This window comes from Hyperoodon ampullatus (genome assembly GCF_949752795.1).
Source record: "Hyperoodon ampullatus genome assembly, chromosome: 16".
In the NCBI taxonomy this organism is placed as follows: Eukaryota; Metazoa; Chordata; class Mammalia; order Artiodactyla; family Ziphiidae; genus Hyperoodon; species Hyperoodon ampullatus.
Window position 1 is genome coordinate 1,434,437 of NC_136929.1, and position 14,437 is coordinate 1,448,873.

At 48.6% G+C, this 14,437-nt stretch overlaps 1 protein-coding gene across 3 annotated transcripts in view; it reads right to left on the reverse strand.

Annotated features, from left to right (window-relative positions):
- Positions 1–14,112, reverse strand: part of CUL4A (cullin 4A) — a gene marked incomplete at its 5' end in the record, with an annotated part of 41,362 nt that extends 27,250 nt beyond the window's left edge. For 2 of the 3 annotated variants that reach the window (XM_079721919.1, XM_079721918.1), the window contains 5 exons: positions 391–464; positions 1,605–1,672; positions 3,549–3,654; positions 13,167–13,282; positions 13,959–14,112. In XM_079721919.1, coding sequence (XP_079578045.1) covers positions 391–464; positions 1,605–1,672; positions 3,549–3,654; positions 13,167–13,282; positions 13,959–14,112 — 518 coding nt within the window. The remainder of the gene's footprint in view (positions 1–390; positions 465–1,604; positions 1,673–3,548; positions 3,655–13,166; positions 13,283–13,958) is intronic. The other variant, XM_079721920.1, reaches the window with a different exon arrangement.
- Positions 14,113–14,437: the final 325 nt, after the last annotated feature.

The following is a 14,437-nucleotide window of genomic DNA, read 5'->3' on the forward strand; positions in this document are numbered from 1 at the left end:
GGTTCCCGACTCACACTGCCCCAAGCAGATGGAAGCCAACGCCCTGCGCCCGGCCCATCAGCAGAGTACCGGGAGGCGCCATCAGAGAGTGACCGGCTCCCCAGCCTTTCCCAGAGCAGAGGTGGAAGAGGTGACAGAAACGGGCTTCACAAGGCACTTCCATGCCCACAGGAGAACGTGCTGGACTGGCGGCTGCCAGCTCGGCGGCTGCCCCTCATGGTGACAGACACTTCCGGGCCGAGAGCCACCGAGGGGCAGGCCTGTGTGCCAGCGACCCTCGCCAACACAGAGGACCACAGACAGATGGTCGGGCACGTGTCATCAAATCAACCATCGGAGACACAGGTCAGCCGCAGCCTCAGCCACAGACCAGAACCGGGGGACACTCACCAGATGGAAGGAAGCATGGAGTTCTGAAGCACGTAAGTACGATCCAGAAACAGGAAGATACTTCTGATCATGATCTGGAGGGCAAGAGGAGGACTTGACTTATTTACATACCTTACCAACAAAACATTCAACCCTAGCTGTCTCAAAACTAACATGATTGTTTCTCAATGAAAAGATGTTTTTATCTTCAAGACCCTCATGGCTGATTTTTCCCTGAACTTACATGTTCCCCTTGGTGTTTGCTTTTCATCTCTTTTATCCAGAAAGTCTGACTGTAGGGATTGTACAGCACTTCGCCTCAAAGATGCCTTTGAAATTCAGTCATTTCCTGACTGACGTGGTGAATCTCCTTAGACTGGGAGATGCCCTAAGCTGAATTTTTCCAGCATTCCGGCTCGTTACGTTGGCATGAGGTTCTCAGCCCTGCGTGTGCACTTGACTTCACTTTGCAGGCTCACGTGGTAGGAGCGCCGCAGACTGTGTCGTGGAGCTTTGCTTACACACATAGAGAGAACCTCCCCGACACGTTCACCTGTCTCTACCGCCCCCGGTACCTGGCCCAAGAGAGACACAGTCGTTGTCGCCTACTCACCTCAGTCAGGAAACCAAAGAATTCAACCTAGTTAGGAAAGCTATTGATACATCCTATCTCTTCTCTCACTTACATAATTTTCAGCCAGGTCATCCTGAAAACTCACATACATAAAATCAAATTAGGATCGATATATCTACTAAGTCTAAGCCTGGCTGTCTAGTTACAGTAAACTCCTGGGATTCAGGCTTGATTCTCAGGCATAAACTGAGATCAAGGGAGACTTCAGAGACCCACGGGGAGTCGCAGGCCCCATGAGTCACCTGTGCGGCTGGCCTGAAGGCCAAGCTCGCAGCCAGCCCCACCCCAGAAGAGAAGGCCGTCCCCACTCTTCTCCAGCCACGGTCCAGCTCGGTCGGAGCTGGATGGCAGCATCTGACCTGAACAGAACTCCCCATCTCAGCTCCCAACCGGGCCCTGCCTTCCTTGGGGGTTGAGGGAAGATGGGCGGGGCCATGCTTTGGTTAAAAAGAAAAACAAACAACACAGCTGGATGCAAAGGGGGCACAGACTCCCAGCTACCCAGATCTGCCTTCTGTCCAGCTGAGCCAGAGGCTGGAGGAAAAGACCCAAGAGGGCGCGTGCACTGAGACCCACTCGGGGAGCACGTCAGCAGGCTTACCATTTGTCTGCAGTGATCCTGCCAGCATGTGTTAATCTTCTTTAAAAATAAAACACTATCTAGCGAGTCTGTGCAGACCTGCTAAGGAAAACTTCAGAAACACCGGCCAGTTTACTTGTTGCAATTTTTACCCCTTACTTTCCGCTCTCCTCGCCTCCGAGTCACACAGGTTGCTTAGTGATCAGAATACTGAAAGAGCAGAAGCTCAGAAGCCACACACGTGGTTTCCAGCCTCCGTGTCTCCCTGCCTACCTGTGGTGAACCTGCCTGCACTCACCTGCCTCCATCTCTTCCCGCCCCTCCCCGTTTCCCTTTCACCCCACTGCCCGTTGAGGCTTCGTGGGCTGGGGGGTGGACCAAAGGCCCCGCCCCAAAGGGCAGCTCTGGAGATGCTGTCCCAGAGGCGAGGAAGCCAGTCACTATGAACAGCACTGGGGGACGGGCAGACGGAGGAAAACGGCTGAGGGCCACTGTCACTTCTGGTCTCACAGAGACGTACGTCATGTCTCATCCGCGCACCACGTGCACGACCTGACTTTCGGGATGCTGTTTACAGCAAAAGACACCCAGTGCAGGCTCCCAGGGAAAACCTCGCCAAGCACCTGGGCACTGCGTGCACAGGTTAATCGAAGCCCCACGGTCACGACGTCTACACCGCCTATGGCCCACACAGCACCCTCACACCCAGCCGCACGGCACACCGTTACTCCCTTTGTACGGGTGTGCAGGCAGCTGGCGGAGGAAAGGACCCGGCCTCCCGGGCCTCAGCCCTGCTCCAGCCTGTCTCAGCTCCACGGCACCGGACACGGGCGCATCCCTCAGTGCGGCCCCTCGGCCGAGAGGCTGCAGGCGCGCGGCTCGGCACGGCTGCGAGGTTCCATGCAACATTCCGAGCACAGAGAGAGGAGACAACACATAGCAGCCCGTTTCTGGCATGTGAAATCGGAAGGCGCTGGGGTCACCAGCGGCAGGAGGCCCGGCGGGGGTGGGGGCTGCTGGAAGGGGCAGGGGCTGGGGGCACACTGACCACAGCCACAAGGGTCCCAGCCAAGCGCCTCACTCATTTTCTCGAGGGTCCGCTCCTAACTTAGAAACAGAGCGAGTCACAGCAAAGACCAAATAGTTGAATGGTTAACAAGTAATTCTGGAAGAACCGTTACAACTGCTCACAACTACAATGGCCCACGGTATCAGACCTTCCGCGAACAGTCTGAAAAAGCCTGCGTCCTAAGCACACGTAGGCAGGTGCCACCTCGGCAGTGGCCCGACATCTCCGGTGCCCAGTGCTAAGCCGAGGCGCTCACCACATGGCGGCACCCTGACCGGTCTCCGTGGCCAGCGGGGGCCCGAAGGCAAGGCTGCACAGGGTCAAGCCCACGCCAGCCAACCTGAGGCACTGGGAGGCCTGGGGGCTGCGGCCAGGTGCGGCCCCACCCAGGGCAAGGCTTCGTCGGGACCAAAGGTCCAGCGTGATCTGGGCTGGTGAGGCCCGGAGCCGAGCTCCACGGAGCCCACCGCGAGCCGACCTGCAGAGCGTGAGCCAACAGGCCGGGGCTGGTTCACGCGGCCGGCCAACTTTGTGGGAATTGGTTATAATCACAGAAAACTAACACAGATTTTTAAAAAACAAGAATAAAGAACAGCAGCGCTCAAACCTTAAGATGTTTTTCAGAACTCTTCCTAAATACTTCAAAACAGACTAGATAAATGGACACTGACTTTAATCAGATCAGCCAAGCAATTTAAACAGTAAAAAGTCCACCTAAAAAAATCCGTTACGTTGGGTTATATGATACAAGTGTAGGGTTTTGTTTCTATAAATAAAAGAGAATTTTAAAAGCTTTTGCTTATTATTAAGGATACTCATTAGTTCTTTATCCTACTAATGTTCAGTTTTAAAAGATTTAGGTAATAAATAGGAACTTCACAAGCCAAAAAAAGGATATTCTCTAAACTGAAGGATTTGTGCTTGGACGTGGCCTTCACAGACCTGGCGCAGCTGCTGGTACAGCACTGGGGAAACTTTGTGAGAACAAAGATTTTCAACGGCCTGAAAACAAAAGGGTAAATGAGTTATTCACTGTGGACGACCAATGTGTTCTTTAAGAGCAACCTATCTGTACAAACAGCTCTAACACAAAACCACGCCCACCACTTATGTAATCCACAAATACGTTAACATGGTCAAGGGCAATTATCGCTGCAACGCTGGAATCCAGTAAAAGTTTGGCAAAAATGGTCCCTAACAACAGTGAACCTGGAGCGCAGATGGGACGGCGCCCGCGCTGACAGCCCCAGGACACCGGGGCCCCAGGTGGGCCGGCCCCAGTCTGGGCTTCTCACGATACTCGGAAGCTTCCCTCTTCAACAGCCTCTCAAGCTGGCTGCACACTGTCCCCCGAGGACTCAAAAGCAGCTTGAGCCCCCCGGGCCTGTGTCTGGATGACTCCTTAGTCTGAGGTGGAGCCACAGGAAGGTGTGTGAGTTGACCCTGAGGATCGCCAACGTGAAACCAGAGCTGGAAATCCCTGCTCCAGACCCTGGTGACCACCCTCCAACGGGGGGAGAACGACAGGAATTCCAGTTCCTTTCACGCTCATGAGTTTGATGATTCTGTCCCAAATAAGCTGAAGGAACACGGGCCAAGTCTGCCTCAAATTAATGAAGAAACAAGGTTTTGAGGCAGAAATATTTTTCATTAGCTGTTTTGATCCACATCAAAGGAATGATGCTTGTATATTCGTACAAGTTCTAATAAAATTTTCTTTCAAATCTCATGTACAAAATCAGCATCTGATTTAATCCAAATACGAAATATTATAAACAGAAATGTAGTTTTTCTACTGCCTATTTTTGAACGATTTTAAAATATATGGGGGATATACAGAACGGAGACACTTCGGAATCTTAACTCAAATACTATATTCCCGAGGGGAAAAAAGGGCAACTTAAATTTTTACAGATATTAAGAAAATAATTATGTAAAGAAATATATAATACACAAAACACATGCATATTTATAAAGGTTAAAGAGAATATGGACTAATGACAATAATTAAAACAATAAAAATACCTTTCCCTTACATTCTGCCTTACTTAGAACAAGGGATTCCCATCCACATTTTGTTTTTACATCCTTCAATTCCTTTCCCAAAAGCTTCATGTTTTTATAACTCAGTCCAAGATCCACTCTCTTTCTCTCTTAAAAAAAAAAACCAAGATAACCTCCTAACAAAGGCCTTTGCACCAGCAGTTAATCATTACAAACAATTATTACCAAGGAAATTTTTAATATAATATATGAAGAAAACAGTTTTCTTTGGCAAAAATCAAGATAAGCTTAGTGGTACGTGTCCTTCATAAAAGGATATCTTAGAACCATTTTCTGAATGCTCCGATTCCTGAACCAGGTGTCAATGTCCTCAAAACAATCTTTTCCCAGTTGCGACTTTTTTGGTTGAATGCTAGAGCCAACTCTCCCTCGTATATATGTGTCCCGTTGAGCACATGCTTACTGTTTACGTGAAGCCCACTGAGATTTCTTTTTTTTTTTTTTTTTTTTTTTTTTTTTTTTTTTTTTTTTTTTTTTTTGTGGTATGCGGGCCTCTCACTGTTGTGGCCTCTCCCGTTGCGGAGCACAGGCTCCGGACGCGCAGGCTCAGCGGCCATGGCTCACGGGCCCAGCCGCTCCGCGGCATATGGGATCCTCCCGGACCGGGGCACGAACCCGTATCCCCTGCATTGGCAGGCGGACTCTCAACCACTGCGCCACCAGGGAGGCCCTGAGATTTCTTTTTTGAGAATCTGGAGGCCTCTTAAAACCACCAGCCAAGCCCTGGGGCACCCAGGCATGCTGGGGGCACCGTCACCTCTTGGGTCTTTGCTGAGTCACTGCTGGCATCTTCATGTTACAGGCACCTTGTCACCGGCTCGCTCCCCGCGGGAGGGGCAGGGACGCCCTGGGCTCTTCCGGCTTCGGGGCTGCAGGAGCCGCCCAACACAGGAGGCCCTCCCCAGAATACGTTCAGGACATGCAGTCACACTTGGACGCTTAGAAATGCCTCCTCGTGGTGTACGAAGCACCTCACGTGACCACGACCGGTACTGGTACCGAGCACACCTCTGGATCCAGGCACTGGAGGTGGGGAGTGGCAGGGCCTGGGCCCTCCTAGCACTGGGACACAGAGGTTTTCCTCACACCAGCGTAGCCAGGGGAAACGCCTGCCCATCCCAGCCTCCCGGCCCTGCCACCACGCCCGCTCTGAACGCGCTTATCTGTCTCAGGACAGATGAGTGTCCCAGCAAAACACCCACGCCTGTGAGGGCGCTCCCCTCAGGGGGGATCCCCTGCCAGGGCCTTAAGGGAGCAAAACAGCCAGGCGGCACCTACAACTACGCACTTCGGGGGCCAGTAGCTAAGGCGAAAGCTGATGTCAGAGCAGAGTGGGACGTTTCAGAGTGAGAAATCGTAAGGAAAAGAGCGGGCAAGTACTCTCAGTTATTTAGGTAAATGAAGGGGAAAAATGAAAAACAAACACCCACACCCACCCCCGGGGAAACCACGCCCCTGTGGACTATCCTGAGGACCGATGAGCGGCTTCTTGCAGCAGCCAGGCCCCAGGCTGCCCTACTCGGTGGCAGGCCTGTCTAACACAGAAGCCGCCACCAGGACTCTGCGGTTCCCACCCACAGGAAACAAGTAAAGGGCAACGTAAAAAGGAGACAAGGACTTGGGCCCAAGCATGGGATGAAAAATGGGGGGGCGGCGTCCCAGGAAGACATCCACCCTCCCGGCCCCGTTGTGAATGCCGGACGTGATGCCCTTGTACAAATGACTGATTTCACTGAGTGACCAAAGCCGCTGAATTAACAAAATCCTTCCTATTAGGCCTAAGATATTTGAACCTGAATATTCTCTGTTTTTGAATAACTTATGTATTGAATTCACTCTTGATTAATTTACATTCTCAAATTGGTCCATCAAATAACGTGTCCACTTGTTTCCCATTCTCTGGGCTTCCTCACCCGCTTGCATCACTTTCACCCACCCTATTAATCCATCAGGACCTGACTCCACTCCATTCTCCTTCACCGAGCTCTCACCAGGCACAGGGTTTCCTGGAGACATTTACCCCGTGACTCAAGGTCAGCAGCACAGCTTTTCTCAAGCGCAAGTTCTCTGTGACAGGTTTGATTCTGTGCATCAAAACTAGTCGGAAATCCACAGAGATCAGACTTGTGGTTGCTGAGGCGGGGTGGGGGGGAGAGGGATGCACTGGGAGTTTGGGGTCGGTAGATGCAAACTACCACATTTACAATGGATAAACAAGGTCCTACTGTATAACACAGGGAACTATACCCCATCTCTTGGGACAAATGGTCATGGAAAAGCATATTTAAAAAAGAATGTCTCTATGTGTATAACTGAGTCACTGCTGTACAGCAGAGATTGCCACAGCATTGTAAATCAACTGTTCTTCAATAATAAAAAAAGCCAAAAACAAAACAAACAAAAAACTAGTCTGAAATCAACACATAGCCTTCCCCGAAACCATTCTTGAAAATGTAGTCTTCAGTTTTCTGTTGTTTCATTGAAATGACAAGTAGGACTAAAACATATAGACCTAAGACACACAAGATATACTTCCTTCAGCAAGCTGAGATTTCAGATCTCAATTCAGAAAAGATGGATGCACTCAAAATCTCCTCCTCCTCACATTACAATAAGAGAATGACTCTCAGCAGGATGTGTATCTACTAAGACTTTTTCATGTAATCTGAATATCCCTTTCTACCAAACAAAAACAAAATAACTAAGAAACTGCAGGCAGGCTGTGCAGACAGGCTGGAGCTGACCTTTCCCTCCACCGAGGCCTCCTCAGACCTGGCATGGGGAGATGCCAGAACCCACTTCTGGGAAACTGATGAACATCAAAACAAGAGGTTCTCCCTCAAATAATCCTGAAAACCTCCTCAAAAACAAACAAACAAAAAACCTTTCCAGCTTTGGTGAGAACTGCTACTTGCACATAAGATTCTTTGGCAAATTATATACCACACCACCTCAGCAGAAACTCAGGCTTTATTCTGAAACACCAGGTCCAGTGCACTGTCCACTCTACTGGAGACCAGGATAGTTTCAGCGTGACATCACTTACTATCTCCACCCCATTCGCTCCACAAGATGTGAGCGGCTCACTCTGCAGAGATGTACCTAGACTTGCTGGAACTTCTGAGCGGCCAGGCACCGGCCCGCGCACCTGCATCCTAAAGCCCATCCACTGCCCCCCACACGGGCCCTCCTGAGATGTCCCCTGGAATGAGTGGTGCCACTTTGGGGGTAAGCAGCCCTAGCCCTCAGGGTCTCACATACACCCACATGGACACCCACGATACCCAGGGCATCTGGAAACACTGTTTACAATAATATCTATGGTGACTACTATGAAACACATCCTGGGTAAAAAGTCCAGCAAAGTCATTCTACTAAGGAAAGTGATGGGCAATTGATACCAGACAGTCAAATCTCCAGGGAAAGAGCAATAATGAACCCTATCTGGAAGACATAATATTTCATTAAGTCAAAAGCCTCTGAGTCTGGGCACTCCTGGTCCAGAAGAAGTAAATGAAGCAGACTCAGCCTTCGCTGAAATAATACACGAAGCAGCAGTTTCCGAAGTGCTGCACATTGGGCTCTGAGAGGCCGTGGCCTTGGCAGACAGGAGACAGACAAGCACCAACCACTCTGGCTTCTGGCATCCAGCGTCCAGGCCACAGAGCAGTCGTCCCGGGCTGAGGCCTACGTCTGCAGGGCGAAGGCCTCGAGGGGAGGTGACCTCAGGGTCCAATTCGAGTGCTCAGCAGAGCGCTGTCCAGCACGTACGTGGGAGGAGACTGCCGCAGTGAGGGAAGGAACCCCGAAAGTCTAGAGACCTTGGGCTCTGGTGCTCACACACTTCCCACCAGCCAGGCGGGAACACGGCAGGACGCGGGGCAGAGGATTCAGGAAGGCTCGTCTCAGCAGCAGGGCAGTTAGCCCTGGACGGGACACTGCTCTAGTCCTGCCTAGCGACGCTTAAAGGCAACAGACTAAAAGGTCAAACTGATTCTAAATAATTTAACCGAGTCTGGAACAAAGCTCAAGAATATTCAGAGAAATACAAAAGCAGGGCTTCCCTGGTGGCGCAGTGGTTGAGAGTCCGCCTGCCGATGCAGGGGACACGGGTTCGTGTCCCGGTCTGGGAGGATCCCACATGCCGCGGAGCGGCTGGGCCCGTGAGCCATGGCCACTGAGCCTGCGCGTCCGGAGCCTGTGCTCCGCAACGGGAGAGGCCACAGCAGTGAGAGGCCCACGTACCGCAAAAAAAAACCAACCCCCCCCCAAAAAAAAACAAAAGCATCTACCACACAAGTCAAAATTCACAATGTCTGGCATCCAATCAAAGCTATCAAACATGCAAAGAAGGAGGAAAACAACCTTTACTGGGGAGAAAAATCAGTCACAGCAACCTGGAATTGACAGAATCAGCAGACAAGGACACAAAAGAGCTATAACTGTGCTCCACACGTTAAAGAAAGTTAAGCAAAGAGAAGATACAAAAAAAGATTCAAATTGAACACCTAGAGAGGAAAACAATGCAGAGGTGAAAATTATACCGGATGGTATTAATGGCAGATTAGACATCGCAGAAGATGAGTGAACTTAAAGAAATGGATAAACTGAATAGTTCTGTATCTACTAATGACATTTGTAGTTGAAAATCTTTCCATAAAGAAAGCCAAGATGGCTTCACTGGGGAATTCTCTCAAATATTTAAGGAAAAAATAATACCAATTCTGGACTTCCCTGGTGGTCCAGTGGTTAAGAATCCACCTGCCAATGCAGGGAACACGGGTTCGAGCCCTGGTCCGGGAAGATCCCACGTCCTGCAGAGCAACTAAGCCCATGCACCGCAACTACTGAGCCTGCACTCTGGAGCCCATGAGCCACAACTACTGAGCCTGCGTGCCACAACTACTGAGCCTGTGCTCTAGAGCCCGCGAGCCACAGCTACTGAGCCCGTGCGCCACAACTACTGAGCCTGTGCTCTAGAGCCTGCAAGCCACAACTACTGAGCCCAAGTGCCACAACTACCGAAGCCCATGCGCCTAGCGCCTGTGCTCCACAAGAGAAGCCCGTGCACCGCAACGAAGACCCAACACAGCCAAAAATAAATAAATAAATTTATTAAAAAAAAAACAAAAAAGAAATAATACCAATTCTACACAAAGTCTTCTAGACAATGAAAAGAACATTTCCAACTCATTTTATGAGGCCAGCATTACTCTGATACTAAAACCAGACACACATTACACGAGAATAATACAATATCATTTGTGATCACAGATGCAAAAATTAACAAAATGTCAGCAAACTGAGTCTAACAGTATATTAAAAAGATAATACATCATGACCAAGTAGTATTTATACCAGAATGAAAGACTGGTTTAACATTTGAAAAATCAATCCGTGTAGTTAACAAACTAAAAAACAAAAATCACATGACCATCTCAACAGTCACAGAAGAATTTGTCAAAATCCAACATGTATTTCTGATAAAAACTCTCAACAACCTAGGAACAGAAAGGAACTTCCTCAACCTGAGAATGGGTATTTTTGAAAAACCCAAAGCTAGCATCATATGGTGTTCAATGATGAAAGACTGAAAGCTTTCTCCCCTAAGACCAGGAACAAAACAAGGACGTCTGCTTTTTCCGTTTCTATTAACCATCGTACTAACCACCAGAGGTTCTATATAGTGCAATGAGGCAAGAAAGGAAATAAAAGGCATGCAGATTAGAAAGGGAGAAGTAAAGTTATCTCTGTGTATAGGCGACATGATTGTCTACACAGAAAATCCAATGGGATCTACAAAAAAGCTCCTAGAGATAAGTGCGGTTAGCAAAACAGCAATATACAAGATCAATATATAAACATGAGTTATATTTGTATGTACTATCAACAACCAGAAATTAAAATTTATACTACCTTTTACAATACCATAAAAATATGAAATGCTTTAGGGATAAATTTCACAAAAGATGTACAAGACCCGCACAGCGGAACTAAAAAACATTGCTGAGACCTAACTAAAAGCGAGAGCTGTCCCTTGTGGTCACCTGGGGGGTTCAGTGTTGTCAAGATAGCAGCTCCCCACGCTCCTCAAACCAAAATCCTAGGAGGCTTTTTTGCAGAAATTGGCAAACAGATTCTAAAATTCATATGGAAATATAATGGACCTAGAATACCCAAAACAAGTTTACCCAAAAAAGGATAAACCTGCAGGGCCAGCGCTCCAGACTTTGAGACTTAGGACACCCACACTCACAGGGACGAGGACTTCTGACAAAGGAGCAAAGGCAGTTTGCTGGGGAAGACAGACGCCTCAACACATGGCATTGGACCAACTGGACCTCCACAGGGAAGACAGTGAACTTGGATTTATACCTCACAGCAAATACAAAAATTCACCTCAAAACAGACAACAGACCTAAATGTAAAACCTAAAACGCTAAAAGAAGGAAATACAAGGGAAAATCTTTACCACCCCTGATTAGGCAAAGACTTCTCAGAGAGACACTAAAAGCACAATCCATAATAGACCAAACTGATACAAAAACTTCATCAAAATTTAAAACGTCTGCTCTCTGAAAGCCATAGTTAAGAGAATCAAAAGACAAACTGGGAGAACATATTTGCAAGGCAAATACCTGTATAGGATGCATGCTCAGAACACATAATAAACTCAAACACTCGATAATAAGAAAATAAACACCACCATAAAAAATGAGAAGATTTGAACACACACTTCATTAAAGAAGGTGTATGGAATGCCAACGGGCACAAGAAAAGATACTTAATATCGTTAGGGAAATGCAAATTAAAACCGTAGTGAAATTCTACTACTCACCTACTAGAATAGCAAAAATTAAAAAGACTGACGATACCCAATGTCAGCAAACACACGCAGCAGCTGGAACGCTCACGTGCCACTGGCAGAGAGGCAAAATGGTGAAGCCATTTGAAAGTTAGGAAATGTCTTGTAAAGCTAAATACACATTTTCCATTTTACTCTGAGAACCTACTTCTAGACGTTCATCCGAGAGAAATGAGAATTTTTGTCCACAAGAAGACTTACCCATGAACGTCTGCAGCAGTTTTATTCATAACAACCCCAAACTAGACACCCAGACATCCATTACCTCAGGATAACTAATTGGTGGTCCCCAGAGTACTGAGCAACAAAGAAACGAATTACTGTCATGACGCACGCATGCGCCCAACTCACAAGCCCTACCCTAAGCGAAAGGAGCTAGGCACAATTGCACGGTTCCACTGACATGAGATTCTAGAGATGGCAAAACATACCGACACAAGGCACATCAGTGACTGCCAAGGACTGGGGGGTTAGGGCACAGGACAGGACCCACTGCAAAGGGGCCTCAGGGAACTTTTCGGGGTGACAAAAACATTATGTATCTTGACTGTGTGGTGGTTATACAATTGGGTACATTTGTTAAAGCTTGTTGAAGTACGTATTCTACACCGTAATTAAGTCGATTAAACAATACAATAACCTCACACAAACTTAAGACCAAGAAGGGACAGGTATCCATCGAACTGTCCATGGTAGTCTTCTTTGGGTGGTAAGAACATAGGTGATTTTTATTTTCTTCTTTGTACTTTCTGTAGTTTCCATAACTTTTATAATGTAATCACTTATGTAAACAGAAAAAAAAATTTTAAGTCTCTTAGTAGAAATTGTGCTATAATATTACCTAAAATGTAGATAATATTAGACTAGTTAGCGAATGTCATTCTTTAAAAACAAGATATCAGGAAAACCAGTCTGTGTGTAACTGAAATATCCCAACAGTGAAACGTACTTTTGATCATTTCTTCTGGTGTTAGAAAAGGAACATCGTTATCTCAAATTAAATGTAACAAAACCAGTCTGCACATTTTAACTGCAACAATTAATCACAAAACACAATGAAAAGGGGAAAATCCACATTAACAAGTCAAACTGTAATCAGAGTTTCATATATAACATAATGGAATTATGACAATAGTTTACTGCATATTTGGAAAATATTAAGTCATGTGACTCTTAGAAACGCACTTCTCTCCTGTAATGGGTTAACTTTCAATACCCTTCTAGACAGCTGAGGCCTGAAAATGAAATAAAAATCCCACAACCACCAAAAACGGAAAACACTCCTCGACTTGGGACACGCTGCCACCGAACTCCTACTGCTCTTGTTGCAGGCAAAGAGTCGATTTCTATGACCTCCTTCATTACTGACCCTGAAACAACACCGAGGAGCACAAGATCCACGTCTGGGTCACATTTCACTGGAGTTGGATAATTGTGCTACTTAGACACTATAAGAAACAATCAGGTAAGTGAAAAACCGGACCCTGGCCTGCTCAGGTCTTAAAGTTCTCCCTAAGAAAACTGCGCCTTTACATCTCAGTGAGAATTCTAACAAGCTCTGCTTTCTGCACATGTGGAGCCTTACCTGGTAGAGCTCTTCCAGGTTATATCTGATGGAGGTACTACTCTGTATGGCTTTCACTGCTTCATGAAGTTTCTGCCAGGTGTCCTGAGTGTAGTTATCAGGCAATTTAGGTCTGTCTGTAAATGCAGATGGAGTCAGTGGGTAATGGCATCCATGCTAAGAATCACACATCTTTAAAAAACTATTCCACAAAAAAAGTACTGAAAAGACACATAGGTAAGGAACGCAAAAATTAGGTTTTCCCAATACAAGTACCATATTTATAAATTTCTTGGGTTACAGACTATGCAACCATCCCATCTTCGTTTGGCTAAACAAATACGTCTAGTACTGATACTTAGGATGAGCACACGTAGGAATCATACAAATCTTACTGTATTCCTTTACTTAACAAGTGGGTTTCACAAACGTATAAACGTGGGATAGTTAAGCTCTCTACAACATTTAAAGTTGACTGAAACTACTCCAAGCTGGGAGGAAGGTGAAGAATAAGCTTGTAACTGGCGTGTCTGCATCGAAGACGCCTGCTTTGAGACAGTGACAGCGACAGAGCTGGTGAGAAGTGGAGCAAGTAATTAAATTACATCACGAAGGGCTTCAGTCCTGCTACTCGGTCCGGCTCGGCCGCGCGAACCGGGACACCTGAGTTACCTGGCGTCACTCAATGCCGTTGGACCAACTGTACAGACCAAGGGGAAGCCGCCGCCGGCCCGCGCCGCCCCGCCGACGTCGCAGCCCGAGTGGCCGAGGGGAGGGACCCCCCCCGCCCCGCCCCGCCCGCCCCGCACCCACCTCGGAAATTCTTGATTACGAGCTTCTTGGAGCCGCCGGCGGCCCCGGGCTTGGAGGTGACGGCGGCCGCGGCGAGAGACGCGGGCTTGGTGAGGCCGTTGGTGTGTCCGACAAGCGCCGAGAAGCTGCCCTTCCGAGGGGTCTCGTCGGCCATGGCCGCGGCCGCAGCGCCCCGCCCGCCGCCCGCCCGGCCTCCGCCTCGGCCTCGGCCTCGGCCTCGGTCTCGGCCTCGGTCTCCGCCGCCCGGCCTCGCCCTTCCTCCGCTGCGCTCCCTCAGCCCCGCCTGGCCCGGCCCAATCGCCGCCCAACCCGGCCCGACCAGACCCGGTGCCGCAGGCCTCGGGAGCGCGCCAGACCCCGACCCGACCCAGCCCCGAGCTCGCGGGCGCCGCAATCCGCGTCCGCCGCGGTCCGTGTGGAACCCGCAACAGTCGAGGGCCCGGCGGGGCGCCGAGGAGGCGGCCTCGTGTGGGGGGCAG